Source organism: Macrobrachium rosenbergii, chromosome 51 (genome assembly GCF_040412425.1).
Source record: "Macrobrachium rosenbergii isolate ZJJX-2024 chromosome 51, ASM4041242v1, whole genome shotgun sequence".
NCBI lineage: Eukaryota > Metazoa > Arthropoda > Malacostraca > Decapoda > Palaemonidae > Macrobrachium > Macrobrachium rosenbergii.
The window spans coordinates 31,569,200-31,589,668 of NC_089791.1; the positions used below are offsets into that span (position 1 = coordinate 31,569,200).

The 20,469-nt window shown below is 39.5% G+C and overlaps 1 protein-coding gene across 2 annotated transcripts in view; it reads right to left on the reverse strand.

Moving 5' to 3' along the window:
- Positions 1–20,469, reverse strand: part of Set8 (SET domain containing 8) — a 42,038-nt gene continuing 21,569 nt past the window's right edge. For both annotated transcript variants that reach the window (XM_067095222.1, XM_067095223.1), the window contains exons 3-6: positions 10,756–11,289; positions 10,063–10,300; positions 4,505–4,695; positions 1–3,216 (exon numbers count right to left, since the gene is read on the reverse strand). In XM_067095222.1, coding sequence (XP_066951323.1) covers positions 3,006–3,216; positions 4,505–4,695; positions 10,063–10,300; positions 10,756–11,289 — 1,174 coding nt within the window. In that variant the 3' untranslated portion in view covers positions 1–3,005. The remainder of the gene's footprint in view (positions 3,217–4,504; positions 4,696–10,062; positions 10,301–10,755; positions 11,290–20,469) is intronic.

A 20,469-nucleotide genomic window follows, 5' to 3' on the forward strand; every position in this document is an offset into this window, starting at 1 on the left:
TTTTCCTCTTATAAATTTGAGTTTATTATTATTGTCTTTTTACTCTTCCAGTTCTTTTTCCTTTCCATTCTTCTCTATCATTACTGTCTTTTCAATTTCTGTTTATTATCACTCCTATTAATTCAACCAGACCACTTATTTCTCTTTTACATAAAGGAATACAGACATAACAACACACACACACTCTTTCAAGTCCTTTTTACTTCCTGATATCTCATTTAGCTCAATTCCTACATATGGTGTTAGCTATCTCATACGGAGATATGTCTGTGTTTCAGATGGAACCCTACAAAAAAAAAAAGTGATCTTAAAAAAATATAAACAAACCAGAGTTAGCTGTGTTTCCTCGATTTCCTTATGAAGAGGTAATTCCAAAGTGCTAAATCTAAATTGGCCACATTAACAGTACAGTAGAAGGAATAACACAGGAAGGGAGTCACACAAGCATCTACCTAAAAGCCCGAGCAAATCCTGTTATTTTTTTTTTTGTACTTGGTAACACTCATCTTTCACTAATCTTTGAAAAAGCTTGAAAAATAGAATTCAGTCAAAATCAACATTAAATACAACATAAAAAATAAACATACAAGAAGTTCTCATTTTCAAGACGCCACCACGGATATGAGATGCCACAAAAATGCAACTTGTTAAGAGAACACCACTTAAAAAAAAAACCCTTTGGCAGTGCAACTGACTTCACTGGAAACACACAAGTACGAGTAATTCCTGTATTTTCAAAAAGCATTAACTGTGTTAAAAAAGGGCCTCTGCACACATTTTCATCACGAACAGCAAAGTTTATCAAAACAAATAATACTTGCATGCAAAAACAAAAACAGGATGAAGTTTACATCTGACCCAACCAAATACAGAACAGTACTTCTACCACCTGCATACAACCATCATCAATATTTAAATTCCAGCGGTAACATATTCTCGTAATCTACACAACAGGTAAATGAAGACAACAGAACAGGTCTAAAAGAGAATTTGCTATGTTGCTATGGCATTTCGAACTACACGAAAGAATTTTACGAAGAACAGCATTAGGTCACTTAAAACACACCATAAAGTCCCAAGTTTCTGCACCGTAAAAACTTTCTTGTTCAGCTCGCCTTCCGATCATAAAATTTCTATCTTTAAATAAGTCAATGGCTTTCAATATACAGTATAAATAAGACACTTCCAGCATGAGAAAGGCAAAGTGACAAAACCAAGATAGTCTAATACTGCAGTGTCATCAAGAACATGGACTAAACTTGTTCAACTACATTCCACATGCACTGGATATAACAGCTTCAACGTGCACTTACAAAAGCCATCAAAACCACAGTGCTACCCCAAAGATGAAATTCTAGACATGAATATTAAGCAAAAATCATTTTAAAGGTGGAAGATGTACCACCACAATAAGACCATGTATCACTTCCTACAATTGTGTTCGACAAAAAACGGCATTGAAAAGTTCAAAGAGTTCAACAGCGTACAACTGAAAGGAACAACGTAGGAGAGGACAACCAAAATCAGGAAATCATATCACAAAGAAGCTTCCCAAATTGGGAATCTAGGAAAAACTCAAACTTGATTAAAATTCATCATTTCTGCAAGACAAAATCTCTCATAAGTAGGAGGATGAGTTCCATAAATACCTTAAAGTGACAAATCCCCCCCCCTCAAAATCTAATTATTCTCAAATTCATTTCTCAAGATTCCTACTGTTCATTTACACAATAGCTCAAGCAAACTAACCAATCAAAACAATCTTACAACAACAACAAAAAATACACTATTTCCTCTGGAATGATTACCATTCAATTTCAAATTAAACTCATCAATGACAATACCAATATAATTGGTCAATACCAATATAATTGGTGACTAGTATGACATACTCCAGCAATTTTTTAATGACTTCTCATTCTCCATCCAATTTCCAACCCACACAAGTGCTAAATACAGACTACTGTACATTTCAAGCTTTTCAATTGCAAAACGAACATACAGATGGTGCAGTTATTAGCTGTGCTAAATTTCTTCTTTGGTACAGGTGTGGGTCCCTATCTCACCGCTCCCCTCAACAGAACCACCAGCTACAAATGTTCCAGTTACTTCCTCATGGCTCAAGTCCTGAATGTCCCCTTACTTGAGGGGAGCAACAGTTATTTCTGTTATGTGAAAATCAAAACAGTTACTGAATCCAACTGATGCACTATCCAAACAGGAGGGATTAGCACCATCTATGAACCTCAATTCGACAGTTAAACTGAAGATGCGGATTAGCATTTTAGGTAGGCTTCATCATCAGTCCAGAGTAACTGTAATGTCAAGCATTCACAATGCAAACTTTGCATATTGGAGGCTTGTAAAGGCAGTGAATGGCTTACAAAACAGTAGATACCAAACACCTGTTTGGAGACCACTATTTCTAAGTGTCGGTAACTGCATCTTACACATAGCTAAGACTTTCAGTGGGAATGGAAACTAAAACTAACAGGTAGACTAAATTTGGCTAAAACTTAAATCATCAAACTCTTATGTAAATCCACTGGATGTCTCAAAATGCAATTCTCGATACACAACAATTATATCTTTATGAAAAGCAGTTCCGTACATTCCTTAAAAAATACTGAGGTTCTGTATCACAAGACATCCAATTCAGGGATTTCCTTTTTTACATTCTGATGTGTAGCTATTCAGCAGATACCTCTATAGCAGATAATTCTAGAGCGAAGACTATATAAATATGCAGAGAATGTATTTATGTAACATTTATGTGTAAGGGAGTAACTATGACCTTTAAATGCACATTACATTCAGTTAAATTTTCATCACACTTCTTGCAAAACACACACAAATACTGTAATTTCTTACTCAGTTCATAAAATCTAATACTGACACATTCTCTAATATTACTATGACATGTGATGTTTGAAATTATAGACTAACCCCAGTGAGCTTCAACTTACACTTAAAAAACTAATATAAATTTAAATCCTAACTGGTAATCACAATGCTAACCATGGATGGTGCTGTAATGACTCTTTCGACCGGTCCCCGTAGTCATAGAGAATCTCTGTGCCACAAGGTAGGTCTGTTTTGGCTAATAAAATTAAGTGTGGTCTGCCATTTACTTCAACTGCCTTAGGGACTAAGTTACCATTTCGACTGTGGTTGACCAAGCGTCCAAGATATCCGGTCTCCTCCGTAGCGTCAATACTGAAAATGGATAAGGGATTTGTTTCAATTTGTCCAGAAGAGAAATTTTGTATTTGTGCTAAAAAAGACTTGAGGTCACATGAGTCTGAGTCGTCAGTCGAAGAAACCAATGCATTAGTCACACAAATTTTGTATAGGGAGAAGTGTGCAGGGCATGAAGAGAAACTATCTATGATCACAATCTATGTAGCTGTCAATTCATCATCGTCTTAGATTAAATTCAATTTGATTTATCCGCAAATTCTTAGATTAAATTATTTGATTTACACACAAAATCACAAAGTTCATGCTGGATGGGATCTCACCCTCTTACATGGCCATATAAGGAAAGGAACACTAATAGTGTGTAGTTTACAGTTAGCCTAGCTATGTAGTTGACCTTCAAGTCAAAACTACGGTCCCCAGTATGACCAAAGTGCTTAACCACTTTTGAGAAGAGGAGGCATGCAGTCCAACCTCACTTCACATACTTCTAAGTAAATCCTACATCAAGATTACGATCACACCAATTCATCACCAGACAATTATTTTAACAGGTAAAAACTGAAGCAGGAAAAGTTGGAGGAGTCTGGTAGGAGATTAGAGTGCACAAATGTGTTGACGGTACAAATTACTGCAGCTAAGGGCCATCAGATAAGACAAAAAGGCTTGATAAGACTTCAGTTTGCACCCAAAACAGAAAGTTTGTTGCTAGATTAGAACAGTCCTTACTCAACTGAGCAATATTATGGGACAATGCTAATATATTCATTTGAATAAAAGGGTTACGCAGTTAATACTGTCCCTGCACGACTAAGCGCTGGAATTCTCAATATATCCTCCTTATATAACTGTCCAGTCTTTGTGAACACTTGCTACAGATATCTGCTTACACATGCACTGTTGTAAATACAAAACTTTGATATGATTATTACTGTCATTTTTATTGACAATTAATGCTAGTGAGACTAATTTGATCACAAATAAGGTGTGTAACACAAGGAAAGCTACATGCCACTGCTACACGACTTATGCATGACACAAAGTTCAGATCATGTTCTCAGGAGAAAGGAATGTTCTCCTTACAGAAGACAAACATTCCAAAGCTCAATTAAAACTGAAGTTATAATTTGTTGCCATCATCACATTACATATTAAGCACAGCTACACAGAAAGTTAAAACAGATCAAAATCATGTTCTCAAGCATCACTGAAAATGCTCTAGAATTCTTAAAATATTTTTTAACTAAATATAAACAAAATCTGTGTGTGTGTGTGTGTAAAAACTCAAAACCTGCTGAAGACTTACCAGTACTGTTGATTTTGAAAGGTAAAGTAATAATTATAACATCCTTTCGATGCATCTTGTGCATATAATTTTTCACGGTCTTTCGCCTCTTTCATATCGATCAAATCTCCTATGTATTCAACCACAAATTCACCTTTGGCAAAACGTCTTGTAGTGATAACACCTCGGCCTTTGGCTCCAAAGTTTTCAACCTGAAAAACAAGAGAAGGATGTCAGTGTGTGACAGTGGACAAATTCAAAAAAAACTACTCTTGAACATTTTGAAGACTTTAGGTGTGCCAAAACAGTACTCACAAAAAAACAGACCTGCGCTTCAATTTATACTGATCCTCAACTCTTCACTATTTTCAAATATTGGGAGTTATTTTCTAGTTATTTATCAACTGTGCACAATATCCATCAACTCCTACAATGAGGCATCAACTGCATCATCCACTTAAATTCTGCTTTCCACTGACATGCACAAGATCTATGCCCTGCCATAATTGTTGCAGACCTGACTGCCTGTCTTTGAAGTGATATGGTGCAGATAAGCACCATGTCACTTCAAAGACCACATAAGCAAGGATCCACCATGGCCAAACATTCATACCAGTTTCATGCACTTTGTGAAATGAATACCTAATCTGGAAAATGAATTTTTGGACAGTAATTTTTAATAATCTCAACACCAGATAAGATCGTACGCAATTCTGCTGTCAAAACAGAACCCACATTAGGTAATGACTGAGTTTTTCTAACAAGCAAATACTGCAAAATATCCTTAGGCAGTGGGATTATGATTATCATCATTAATAAATAGTTTAACTGGTCCACTGAATTAAGATTCTTAATCCCCATAGGGATAGTCCAAATTATTAAACATGTTGCAACTCCTCAAAAATCTGATGACTGAATAAACTGAAAAGTTAAAGATGGCAAATTCTCATTCGAAGATTTGTTTCAAATACTTGACGTACACTGTTGGATGAAAGTTGGACAATCATTAAAGATACGTTAGATTCTATATGTTGATTTGCATTTTCTGCATTTAGGAATTGGGTTGGGGGTACACATCAAATGCCCATGGGTCAGATGAATACAGTAATACCAATTTGAAGTCTGGATAATTGGCTTTTGTGGGTTATTCATTAAATGCCAATGAGTCAGATGAGTATGACCAATTTGAAGTCTAGATAATATTTTTCCTTTGTTACTGTCTGAGTCATTATTCCACAATCCCTGCCATTTACTGAAGATGGGTTAAGAGACAGTACCAATCACTAACACCTAAGAGAAAACAAAGCAAAGACAAGGGGCAAAATGATTAAAAACAAGTGGAGTAAAATACCTTGTACAAACTCAAATACAACCAGTTCCCCACTTACCCAGGAAGGAGGCTAACAGAGGACCTTTACCTGTTCATAACACAAAGGTTAGACCAGGTGATAATCTCCCCTGCCATACTAGAGGTGCTAGTGTATATCTGATCTACTTATAATGACAGCAGTTGTGGCTGCCTTATCAGAAAACTCATTTTCTTCAATGCCAACACGAGCAAGCACCCAACATAATTCAACATATATACCAGCTTCATGTAATTTGGGAATGAAAACTTAATTTGTCAAACACAAGAATTTTTAGGGCAATTCTAACTGGCTTCTAAATCGCTTCTAGTCACTGAAAATGACAAATTTCTGCAGTGGCATGTTTTGAATGATTTAACTGCTAACATATTACAGAAATTGGTTCTGTAAAAACAGAGGCACTAATAGGTAATGAAAACTGGCTTGTTTCATTAGATGATATTGCAACAAAACTGACATGAAAGGAAGATTTGGATCCATTTCTGCACTCTGCATTTAGTGGACCTTTGTATCTTATATATTTTGTTGTATATGTTCAAGGGTATATATGTACTTCAACCTTTGGATAAACTTCATGTAATTTATGCAAGAAATACATGACCTGTTTGAAAACCAAGTTCTTAAACAGAAATATTAGTCTATGACAATTCAAGAATCACTAAAAATTATTACAACCTTTTGTGGAGTGCCTTTTAATAATCTTACTACCAGATAAGTTAGTTGACAATTCCGCTGCCAAACTCAAAAGCATATTAGCTAATAAGGACAGTTTTCTGATCTGGAGGTACTGTACAATATCCAAAGCCAATGGGAGATATACACCTACCCGTGTGCAATGTATTGCAACAGGGGTATTTGATACATCATACAAGGAAAAATTATACTGCTGGAGAGATGTCTATACTTAGATCTAAAGCTTCAAGTTGATTGGATCAAACAGGAAATGGTGTAAACTGATTACTCGCGAAAATATCCCACTGGTCTAAATTTTGGAAAACATGCTATTTACTTGTATCTTAATATAATTAAAAATAATTGTTGGATTATGGTGTAAGACGATTTAAAATTATCCAATTTTCTGCATACTCGTTTTAAACTAAGTCTCACGTTTGCAAGGCCGACTTTGTAGCAGATTCTTATGTGTGACCAGCACAATCATCATTAGTAACACCACTGCATCATGCAACAAAATTATGGGTCACCTGTCATCAGCCCATGACACGAGGCAATATTCGCTAATGGACCGAAAGGAATTTCTAATTTTTCTTCTTACATACAAGTACTCAATATGAACTTCCCTCTCGGCCAAATTGTTTCTTAACAGATATGTGGATGAATTTTACACATTGGTTTATGGGAACTAAGTGATCTCCATTCTGAAGTAATTTTATCATCTTTCTTCCATCTGATGTCCTTACAAACTTGGGAGGTTTCACTTTTCTACTGAAAACTGGAATTCTGCTGATGAAGCAACTGGTATCTACTACCATCAGAGAAGTGCATATGCACACTAATTGAAAAATAAAAAGATAAAACAGAACACAATTGTCAAGAAGGAAATCATAAAGTAAGAATAACTCAGTTCAAGACGAAGGCAAAATGGAGGTGTGTCAAGACCAGATGCTTAAGCTTTGCATCAGATGCAGATGCTCCTATATGTAGTGGGAGTATTTTGTTCAGGCTAAAGCAGGTTGGCATAGCAGGGACAGTTCTACATGAATATGGCACATGTGATTAGCTGGGTGTAGTGAACAAACTGTATAGTCAAATCATCCACAGATATTTTCCATTTCAGACAAATCGTAAATGACCAGTAATGTCATTTACTAATAACAGGAACTGTTTTCTAAATTAAAATTTGCCTATGTCCATTTGGAATGTTTGGTCCAATAAGAAATTTTCAATAACTATTGATAAGTGGTCTTGTGCACCATTTCAGAGTATTTGATAAGTGGTCTTGTGCACCATTTCAGAGTATTCTGCCTCCATGTGCTGTCAAAGGTATTCTGTAGAAAAAATATAGCCACAATTATCTGTTTCCATTTAAAATCCCCATCACAAGCACTCTTCAGGGTAGGACAGTAATTCTAAAGTGGACCTGCTATGTTGAGATCCAACTGGGTTGGAGACCGAAATTCAATGAAATTGGTCGCAATCTGTTAGCATTGCTTGGGTCTTTACCAGGTCTATGGCAATAATCATAGCATTGTGATATGCTTTAGGAAATAGAACTTTTGCCAAAGCTGATCACAAATAACCCACACCTAGTGGTAATAGTTGTCTAATGAGTTCATATGTTATCTTTCCAAAGGTCTGATTCACTGACCAGGGAAACAGAATGTCCAAAATCTTTTATTGTACACCTTCTATTAAAATACTCATCTTCTATTTCAAAGCTGAGTGTGGTTGGTTATCTTGAGCAGAAATCACCACCTAAATTACCTACACGGCTAATTTATGTAGGGTTTTGCTAGTGCATTACTTTTTGTGTCAGAGATCTTTCCTAATGAAGTAGTGCATGCCTTAAGAAATTGTAAGAGATTATATTTATTTCCCAAAACTCATCATACCTTTCAAACTGTGTGCAGAAAGTTATACTGGAAACATCGGAGTGCCACGAGATCATGTTGTCATCACGAGGACTCCAGTGACTTTTTGCTAGTCCAAGTCAGGTAGACCTAAGACCATGAGCTGTTCTGGCAGCCCATGGTAACATCCCATTCTCAATCCTCCTCTGAAATCTCTTTCTCATTAGAGGCGTTGCATGCCTGCACCTGTCACCTGTCCAGCCCTAACTACCCTGGATAACTGGCTGGCAATTCATCATCAATCTCCTCCCAGGAGACCACCAAATGGTTCTTTCAGGTCTTTTGAGACTTAAGTGATACTGGTACTCCTCACACCCAATCCAAGCAGCCAAGGTTTGGCTCATATCAGGACAAAGTCCCTTTGGTATAGGACGTGAATGGGCAAATGGCCAAGATTTTGCTTTTAAGAGAAGCTTCCTTCAGCGAGGTACTGGACTCGATTAACGGTCATCTTCAGGGGTGAATGTACTTCCTGGCCCCATGAGGAAGCTATGGTTGTGCAACTACGACAGGATAATGAGGACACACATTCTCAAGTGTACAATCTATGTATGACAGTCCACTTCTACCATCCTCAAGGTCTCACTCAGAATGGAAGGTTGAGGCACGAGCTATAGCTACAACTGGCCCATGGGGTATCCTTGAATGTTCTTCTTGCCCAACCAATGGCTAAAGAAACCTTGCAGAATTCAAGAGTGTTTTTCCCAGCCTTGTTACTATTCCTTCAATAGAAAGGTCATTACCTTGGATGCAATATACTTTCTGCCAGGAAGTCTCATTGTCTCCTGAAGAGGTAGATTCTACTAGCAATTCTGAAGAGGAGACTGATAGACTGGTAGTTATCTGACATTATGACTGCAAGGGTCATTGCCAATGACCATAAAAAAAAAAAAATATACATTTAAACAAAAAAAGTTCTAAGATCATAAACAAAAATATATAGATAAAAATATCTGTAAAGTTAAAACACAGAAATTAAGAATAAGATAACTGAAAATCAAAATACACTAAAAATTAAATGTTACAAAACCTAGGCAAGGCTGCACCTGCCATCCCCACCTTAAGCCTAAGAGAGAAATCAATCTTAAAAGTTCTCCAAACTGGACATTCTATAAGCAAATGCCTTAGTCAAAGGAACCATGCATTTTTGGGTTTGCCTGATTAACAGGTGACAGTGATACACCTGTCCTCAAGGAAGCTCCTACATTTCATGTGTAAAGGAAAGGTCAATAATTTTTTTGTACCATTCCTTGTCTAGAAAATGCTGCAAGTTTCCCAAGAACTTTGACTTAAGTAGGAGGGTTTGGGGTCATAGTCAGAATCCTTCTTGTTAGTTACCTCGTAGTTCCATCAAGACAAGTTCTTCAACATCACCTCTCCAGTATATGTTGGGCTTTGGGACAATGAGTAAAATTGGAGACAGAGCTGTTAACAGCACTGCAAACAAAACAGAGAATGAGGAGGGTAAAGGGTAGGTACCTACGGTTCCAAGCGGCAGATGTGCCGTGACATTGCCTTTCTTCTGTCTGCTAGGCAAAAGAGTGTAAACAGTCTCGGAACATTGCAAGACCAAGAATGTGGGCACATATACGACTCGTGGGGCTGTGATGAAACCAGTCCTTACCTTTAATCCATCCTCACAGCTATTCAAAATTCTCTCCTCTATTTCTTTCTGACGTTCTTGTAATAAAGTTGTTTTGGGCTTGCGTCTCGATCTCCTAATTTGGAAAAACTCTGTCATCTGAGTGCCCCGTAACACAGGTTTAGCTTCTCCATTTGTCACTACTGTGTTGGTGTCTGTTTTAACTGCCTTCTCTAATTTTGGTTGCGATGGGATACGGCCAGGTGCTTGGGTTGGTAACCTGAAACAAAGAAGGGCCGCTATATTTATGATAATGATGAAACTCGGTTCACCTATCATTAGTCTGCCTCTGCAGGCCACTTGGACAACTTCCCACACAGAAATGACTACTCAGCTTGACAGAAAAAAAAAAAAGTTACCGGCACATGTACAGGGTAAGGGTAGAGTTGAACAATGAAGGGTATGGAAGGTGCCCAGCTAAAGACAGTCTGTTTAATGCAGGGACAACTTAATACTGAACCTTGCTCATTGAATTTATGTATGTAATTAAGCAAACAACACTGGATGTGATCAGCATATAATAACCTAGTATACGGATGAAATCTTAAGCTAGCAAGGGAAACGTTCCAAATCGCAGCATTTAATTCTTTACTCAACCATCCACAACTAGGTAATAAAATATCTTATGGCATTTATTTTTTTTAGGAAACAACCAACAAAACATACGTCGCTTACTTTCTTCTTGCTTTTGTGGTTTTTCCGTTGAAAACGAGTTTCTTGGTAGGCATAGAAAGCTTTAGCTTTGACAAGGCTGAAGATGGCGATAATGGAGAATCCAACCTCAGAACTTCTTCATTAAGCGCCTGGATCTTGTGAGGCGTTGGGGGGCCCGTGTGAAGACTGTTACCTTCGTCGCCAGACGTCGCACCTAACGAGGAGCTGGGAGAATTTGTACTGACGGGGCACTGCACAGTTAAAGGAGATTTTGCCGATACTGCAAAACTGCTGATATCCTTAGGAGGCTGTAACTGGAGCTCCTTTAGTGCCTGGCTTCTCGTACATACTGTCCGCTGCGGGGGGGTGATGAGGGCCGCGACAGTGCTAGACATCCCAGTGGTACCATTCACCATTTTGGTGGGTGTCGTAGGGGCAGAGGATGAAACAGGGCGAGTCAGCTGTGCACTCGTAAACTCTAGATTCAATCCACAGCTCCCATTGGCCAACGTTTCACCTGGAGTTCCTTCCGCATCATCAGCAGCTGGTGGAGATCTGAAAGTAAAATCAAAAACATTTACAATCCTTTTTATAAATTCAGCATCACTCTGCACGATTATACAGTTTCCAGTTACTGTCAAATTGTCTGATCCGGCCAGTCACCTGAAATTCAACCCTTTAAGTGTTGGTAAGGTACCCGCACACATAGTATGTCTTTTAGCATATTTCACACACACAAACAACCTGCTTAAAAACTTTGAAAACATGAAAGGTTTCACAGGGAAAATTACTTGCTGACACAGCTGGAAATAAAGCACTCCAAGTATTAACAAAATTTACATATGAATGATCTAACTCCCAAATTCAGTAGCCCCTGCACAATACAATGGACTCTTATATAATTACAGCAATGGTTACATCGTATAAATACCAAACTGAGTCAATGAACAACAGTTTCTTTGTAGTCTAACCAGAACACTGATTATTTGCCCACGAGGGACTAAACCGGAGCAAGACAACATTAAAAGACAGCTGAGACGGAAATTTCCCTTACAGAACAGGGACCAAACAGAACTTGTAAAACAATGCAGCTTTAGTCAAAGTGGTGCATACTGTGTAAGAGACGGAAAAATCCCTTACAGAACAGGGACCAAACAGAACTTGTAAAACTATGCAGCTTTAGTCAAAGTGGTGCATACTGTGTAAGGACGGAAAATCCCTTACAGAACAGGGACCAAACAGAACTTGTAAAACAATGCAGCTTTAGTCAAAGTGGTGCATACTGTGTGAGGGACGGAAAATCCCTTACAGAACAGGGACCAAACAGAACTTGTAAAACAATGCAGCTTTAGTCAAGTGGTGCATACTGTAAAAGGATGGAAAATCCCTTACAGAACAGGGACCAAACAGAACTTGTAAAACTATGCAGCTTTAGTCAAAGTGGTGCATACTGTGTAAAGGATGGAAAATCCCTTAGAGAACAGGGACCAAACAGAACTTGTAAAACAATGCAGCTTTAGTCAAAGTGGTGCATACTGTGTCAGGACAGAAAATCCCTTACAGAACAGGACCAAACAGAACTTGTAAAACTATGCAGCTTTAGTCAAAGTGGTGCATACTGTATAAAGGATGGAAAATCCCTTACAGAACAGGGACCAAACAGAACTTGTAAAACAATGCAGCTTTAGTCAAAGTGGTGCATACTGTGTAAAGGATGGAAAATCCCTTACAGAACAGGGGACCAAACAGAACTTGTAAAACAATGCAGCTTTAGTCAAAGTGGTGCATACTGTGTAAAGGATGGAAAATCCCTTACAGAACAGGGACCAAACAGAACTTGTAAAACAATGCAGCTTTAGTCAAAGTGGTGCATACTGTGTAAAGGATGGAAAATCCCTTACAGAACAGGGACCAAACAGAACTTGCAAAACAATGCAGCTTTAGTCAAAGTGGTGCATACTGTAAAGGATGGAAAATCCCTTACAGAACAGGGACCAAACAGAACTTGTAAAACTATGCAGCTTTAGTCAAAGTGGTGCATACTGTGTAAAGGATGGAAAATCCCATACAGAACAGGGACCAAACAGAACTTGTAAACAATGCAGCTTTAGTCAAGTGGTGCATACTGTGTAAAGATGGAAAATCCCTTACAGAACAGGGACCAAACAGAACTTGTAAAACAATGCAGCTTTAGTCAAAGTGGTGTATACTGTAAAGGGACGGAAAATCCCTTACAGAACAGGGACCAAACAGAACTTGTAAAACAATGCAGCTTTAGTCAAAGTGGTGCATACTGTGTAAAGGATGGAAAATCCCTTACAGAACAGGGACCAAACAGAACTTGTAAACAATGCAGCTTTAGTCAAAGTGGTGCATACTGTGTAAAGGGGATGGAAAATCCCTTACAGAACAGGGACCAAACAGAACTTGTAAAACAATGCAGCTTTAGTCAAGTGGTGCATACTGTGTAAAGGATGGAAAATCCCTTACAGAACAGGGACCAAACAGAACTTGTAAAACAATGTAGCTTTAGTCAAAGTGGTGCATACTGTGTCAAGGACAGAAAATCCCTTACAGAACAGGGACCAAACAGAACTTGTAAAACAATGCAGCTTTAGTCAAAGTGGTGCATACTGTGTAAAGGATGGAAAATCCCTTACAGAACAGGGACCAAACAGAACTTGTAAAACAATGCAGCTTTAGTCAAAGTGGTGCATACTGTGTAAAGGATGGAAAATCCCTTACAGAACAGGGACCAAACAGAACTTGTAAAACTATGCAGCTTTAGTCAAAGTGGTGCATACTGTGTAAAGGATGGAAAATCCCTTACAGAACAGGGACCAAACAGAACTTGTAAAACAATGCAGCTTTTAGTCAAAGTGGTGCATACTGTGTAAAGGATGGAAAATCCCTTACAGAACAGGGACCAAACAGAACTTGTAAAACAATGCAGCTTTAGTCAAGTGGTGCATACTGTGTAAAGGATGGAAAATCCCTTACAGAACAGGGACCAAACAGAACTTGTAAAACAATGCAGCTTTTAGTCAAGTGGTGCATACTGTGTAAAGGACGGAAAATCCCTTACAGAACAGGGACCAAACAGAACTTGTAAAACAATGCAGCTTTAGTCAAAGTGGTGCATACTGTGTAAAGGATGGAAAATCCCTTACAGAACAGGGACCAAACAGAACTTGTAAAACAATGCAGCTTTAGTCAAAGTGGTGCATACTGTGTAAAGGACAGGAAAATCCCCTTACAGAACAGGGACCAAACAGAACTTGTAAAACAATGCAGCTTTAGTCAAAGTGGTGCATACTGTGTAAAGGATGGAAAATCCCTTACAGAACAGGGACCAAACAGAACTTGTAAAACAATGCAGCTTTAGTCAAAGTGGTGCATACTGTGTAAAGGATGGAAAATCCATACAGAACAGGGACCAAACAGAACTTGTAAAACAATGCAGCTTTAGTCAAAGTGGTGCATACTGTGTAAAGGATGGAAAATCCCTTACAGAACAGGACCAAACAGAACTTGTAAAAACAATGCAGCTTTAGTCAAAGTAGTGCATACTGTGTAAAGGATGGAAAATCCCTTACAGAACAGGGACCAAACAGAACTTGTAAAACTATGCAGCTTTAGTCAAAAAAGTGGTGCATACTGTGTAAAGGATGGAAAATCCCTTACAGAACAGGGACCAAACAGAACTTGTAAAACAATGCAGCTTTAGTCAAAGTGGTGCATACTGTGTAAAGGACGGAAAATCCCTTACAGAACAGGGACCAAACAGAACTTGTAAAACAATGCAGCTTTAGTCAAAGTGGTGCATACTGTGTAAAGGACGGAAAATCCCATACAGAACAGGGACCAAACAGAACTTGTAAAACAATGCAGCTTTAGTCAAAGTGGTGCATACTGTGTAAAAGGACAGGGACCAAACAGAACTTGTAAAAAAATCCCTTACATGGAAAATCCCTTACAGAACAGGACCAAACAGAACTTGTAAAACAATGCAGCTTTAGTCAAGTGGTGCATACTGTGTAAAGGATGGAAAATCCCTTACAGAACAGGGACCAAACAGAACTTGTAAAAAAACAATGTAGCTTTAGTCAAAGTGGTGCATACTGTGTCAAGGACAGAAAATCCCTTACAGAACAGGGACCAAAACAGAACAGGGACCAAACAGAACAGGGACCAGAACTTGTAAACTATGCAGCTTTAGTCAAAGTGGTGCAAACCGTGTTAAGCACTAAGCATAAAGGGCAGTATAAGTGATTCCAACCTGCTTGAGGGATGGAGGACATGGGGAGGGCTTATGAAGGCCTTCCTGAGTGTGAACTTATGACCCTGCTAATTGCAGAAATGAACTGTGGCCCTGCATCTTGGCTAATCTTGCAGGATTTGCAGGAATATGTCAAAGTTATGCTTGAATTTGTGCATGAGCTGATTCATGAGAGATACCGTCAGGCAGACAATTCCATAAGTTAAAAGGCTACAAGTATGAATAAATAAGTATGAGCAATCTTGATTCAGTTATAATACACAGCCAGTTGGGGCAGCATGCATCTAACACCAGTTCTAGGATTGCAGAGAGAGAGAGAGAGAGAGAGAGAGAGAGAGAGAGAGAGAGAGAGAGAGAGAGAGAGAGAGAGAGAGAGAGAGAGAGAGAGAGAGATTGCAGCCACAGATCAGCTAGTATCCAAAAGATAGGCACAAAAGGCAAACAACCTAGACAAGAACTATGGATAGTATGCCAAAAACTGACTGACTTACCCATCATAGACTACCTCATGTCATGACATTCAAAGTTAACAGCTTTCAACTTCAAGGTGTTACATAAATATTACATATGGTAGCTAAGGTTCCTTATTCAGCCTTTCTGTTACTGTTACCAAACTTGCCTTAGACCTAAGTGTCGTCTTTTGCGCAGGTTTTAACTAATCGAAATGGAATCCCATAGCACCCATCTACTGTAAAGAATGTGGTTATGACTAGTACACCCAATGACGTAGGTACACAAAGATACTACCCCCTTCCAAGGATTGATTCCTTTATAAATCATCCAAAGGGTGTTGTCGACATGAAACAAATTATAAAAGAATCTAAGGACACTACTTCACCCTTCCTTTGTTTTTTGTATCCTACACAATGCCAATGTCTGTAATGATTCATGCCTTTCTTCTTTTCTTTTCATACCTATGTTATATTTGTCAATATAATCAACCACTACACCTTTGTCTTGAGTGACAATCCTCAACATAAGTCATAACCGCACTAGTCACACAAGGAACAAAACCAGTGTACAAGTACTTCATAAGCAATGCTGACCAATACCAAAGGCAGGAAGATAGCTAGCAAGAGGTTCAGTAGACACTGTTGTAGAGACAAAATACAACCATGTGCGAAGGTGGTGAGAAGCTTGGAAAGAGGAGGTATCAACAACAAAACAACTGTCATGATCTGAGGATGGTTTGCCTGAGAGAAGGTACAATGAGGTAACACAAGTGCAATATGCATATTTACATCAGTGTGGTCACTGTGGTCACTCTCAGTTCCTCGTTAGACGAGTCGGTAGAGTTATCGGCAGCACTCTGCCAGGCCCGAAAAAGTATGCCTTAGTTTTACCAGACCACTGAGCTGATTGACAGCTCTCCTAGGGCTGGCCTGAGGATTAGACTTATTTTGCGTGGCTAAGAACCAGCTGGTTGCTTAGCAACGGGACCCAACTTATTGTGGAATCCGAACCACGTTATAGGAGAAATGAATTTCTATCACCAGAAATAAATTCCTCTAAGTCTTCATTAGCCGGCCGGAGACTCGAACTCGGGCCTAGCGAGTGCTAGCCCACAACTCTACCGACTCGTCCAACGAGGAACTTTTCTAGGCCTGAGTTCGAGTCTCTAGCCAGCCAGTGAAGAATTAAAGGAATTTATTTCTGGTGATAGAAATTCATTTCTCGGTATACTGTGGTTTGATTCCACAATAAGTTGTAGGTCCCGTTGCTAGGTAACCAATTGGTTCTTAGCCACGTAAAATAAGTCTAATCCTTCGGGCCAGCCCTAGAAGAGCTGTTAATCAGCTCAGTGGTCTGGTTAAACTAAGGTGTACTTAACTTTGCGGTCACCCTCCACATGATTCAAAGTCACGGGAAAGACATTCAGAGTCAAAAGTAAGACCCACGTTCTGAGATGAAGAAATGAATGCATGTTCAATTCAAAGGAAGAACTTCGTTTCCCAGGGTGAAGATTCCTATCCTATCCATTGAACTTGAAGAAAGAAAACAGAACTGCCTTCTTTGACTATCAAATAGGGTACACTGCTTAGCACTGTGATGTGACCATCAACCCTTTTCTCCAAAATCCAGTTGTTAATGTTGTAACAGAATTGTATAATAAAAATAATGTTGTAACAGAATTATATTATAAAAACTGGGTTTAATTTTTCCATTGTGACAGATTTTTAAAGAAATTTGTATTTTTCCTAACATACAAAACTGAGGTCTTTACATATGGGATTAACTTTCAGCGAGCTGGTAAACCGGTCATTAAACTTTTGCAAGGTGGTTATGGTAATGGCTACGGATCGCATGGGCAGAAGCATAGCCCACCAAGTCGGTGAGCATTCAATTCTACGCAGTTTACCTTTTGGCCCAGGTAAGAGAACGAGGGATGGTAAGAGGTGGGCCCTTTATGTAAAGACCTCAGGTTTGTATGTTAGGAAAAATACAAATTACTTAAAAAATTTGTCATTTGTTCCTAAACAAATACAAACACTAGGTCTCTACATATGAGAGACTTACTTTTAGAGGAAAGATTATGAGTAAATCTCTGCACTGACTGGTAGTTCGGCTCACCTAGGTTCTCTATTCCTGGTCATGAAAGAGCAAAGGAAGGAGACCATGCCTCTGATCTTCTGAACAAGAGAGATGTTAAACTGTCAGACTTCTAGGCATTTCGAATTAATGGAATGTAACAATCTTGACTCGATAAGGTATGGATGAACCCCAGTCTTGGAGACTATAAAGCTAGAGAGAAGGAAGGATTTGCATCTAATAATCCAAAAGGAGCTAAATTATAAATATGACACTCAGTAAGTAAGTATACCTTAGTTTAACCCAACCACTGAGCTGATTAACAGCTCTCCTAGGGCTGGCCCGAAGGATTAGACTTATTTTACGTGGCTAAGAACCAGTTGGTTACCCAGCAACGGGACCTACAGCTTACTGTGGAATCCAAACCACATTATAACGAGAAATGAATTTCTATCACCAGAAATAAATTCCTCTAATTCTTCATTGGCCAGTTGGAGAATCGAAATCAGTCATCTAGATCAACTGCATGCACACCCATCCAGCATGTCGGCTCATTCACTGTTCCTCTGCCCACTGGAAGTGGAAGGAAGACAGCAGAAAGGGAGGCGGCCAGTCCCACACACACACCTTCCCCTTCCAGCTGCAAACCTTAGGCTAGATGCAACCTGTCCCTGAAGAGCTGGGTGAACTACATGTCTTGATGAGCATCCACCATAGGACCCAAAGGAAAGGTGTTCATGGACTTAAGGGCAACGTCCCAAGGTAAAAGGAGATGAATGTGATCTGCACAATTGCATTCCATCCTAGTACTTGACTGACAGGTTCTTCCTGAGTGCGATGTACAGACCAATGCTCCTGGCCTCAAAAGATCTGGCCCAAAACATACAGATGTCCACCAGGAAGTTGCAGGGTACGGTCATTTGATCATCTCACTAGTCAGAGAAATGACAATTTGGACACTGTTTCTCGGCCAACTCAAAGCTAACAAACGAGTCGTTGGCATTGGGCTGAAGGTCTAGTCTTTAAGGAGGAACCACAGAACCATAGAAGTGGAATGATAAATATGACATTTTTATAATAAAATAAGATTTTATATCATACTTACCTGTTGTTTACATATAGCTGTAATTCTCGATCTCGACAGAAAATTCAAAACTGGCGGTCCCGCTAAATATATGGTCAGGTGATACGACTACCCCACCCTCTGCAGGTACCTGGATCCATTTCCATCAACAACTAATCATATTTTCTATGTCCCCTTAGTAATTGCGGGAGGCGGTGGGAATGTTTTATATGTAAACAACAGGTAAGTATGATATAAAATCTTATTTTTATTATAAAATGTCATTTTTATACATGAACTTACCTGTTGTTTACATATAGCTGATTCCACATTGAGGCGGTGGGCATGGACAGCTGTAAGTGTTAAAAGGAAAAACCTGAGATCATCAGGCTAAGAAAAAACGTCTTAACTTTGGATCCTTACCTGCTAAGGGAAGCTGTTTTTCTTGGTTACTGCCTCTGTAACCTGCTATCCTTAGTGCAACTGCGGGGCCTAGTAGCTCAGGCGCAGGTTGCTATATGGAGAAAGGTCTGTTGGCCCAGCCGTCTTGACACAATCAACCAAAGCATATAATGCCCCTGCTCAGGCGCAGTACTCAAAGCATCCACCATCATATCACCCAACCATAAAAACTCACACCAACCTATTAAAATTAGACCTACTAGGCCATCTAACCTCTTAGGCTCTAGTAGTCGCAGCCAAAAGAAACTTCTGCACCCAAGGAAACTAAGGAGAGGATCTAGAGCCTCTGGTTTCCTTGCCCATCACCGTGTCAGACGCAATAAAGGGGCCCAACGTACTGCAGTCTTCATATGTGGTTTGGATCTGTCTCAGACAATGCGAGGCAAAAACAGACGAACATCTCCAATAAGTTGAACTTAGAATGTCCTTTAAAGCCATGTTCTTCTTGAAGGCTAAAGAAGTTGCAATAGCCCCTAATTTCATGAGGCCTCACTTTAACTAAGGGGAAATCCACATCCCTTAATTCCTTGTGTGCCTCCTGAATCAGTTCTTTCAAAAGGAAAGCAATCCCATTTTTAGATAGAGGGTTCTTGGGGTTCTTAGTTGAGCACCATAAAAAATCATGAGTTCCTCTTACACTTCTGAAAACTGCCGCCAGCATACTCCTATACCCCTTAATCGTGCTGACAGCCAATTTCTTCTCCTTGTGCAGAAACAAAAGAAAATCCGCCACCTGGCTTAGAGTCGTAGAAGTGGAAGACACTCCAGACTCGGGCACCACTCCCTGAAGCGCTTCCACTTCGCTTGATAGACCTTTGTAGACGAGGGCCTGGTTGATCTAGCCATTGCCTGCGCCACTCTTCTAGAGAAGCCTCTCCTCCTGTAGAGTCGCTCGAGAGTCTGAACCCTGTCAGATTTAGATCTGACGGGTTCCTGTGGAACTTTCTGCTGTGCAACTGGCACAGAAGGTCTGGTCTGAATGGCAACCTCCTTGGCCAATCCACTACTTTCTCCAGTAGCTCTGGAAACCATGATCTTCCTGGCCACCATGGAGCTATAAGGATCATTGACACACCTTTGTGTGCTCGAAACTTTTTCAGGACTTCTCCCAGCATCCTGAAGGGAGGGAATGCATAAAGGAAGAGACCCGACCAGTCCAGAGCATGGCATCCACCGCTAATGCTTCTGGGTCTGGAAAGGAGAGCAAAAGAGAGGTAGTCTCACGGTTTTCCTCGTTGCGAACAGGTCTAGCATGGGAGTTCCCCAAACCTTCCACAGGCCTTGGCAGACTTTCTGGTGGAGGGTCCATTCGTCGGAATGACCTGGAGTGACCTGCTGAGGATATCCGCTCTTACGTTGAGAGCTCCCGGGATGAAGCGAGTTACTAGCTCTATGTTCTTGG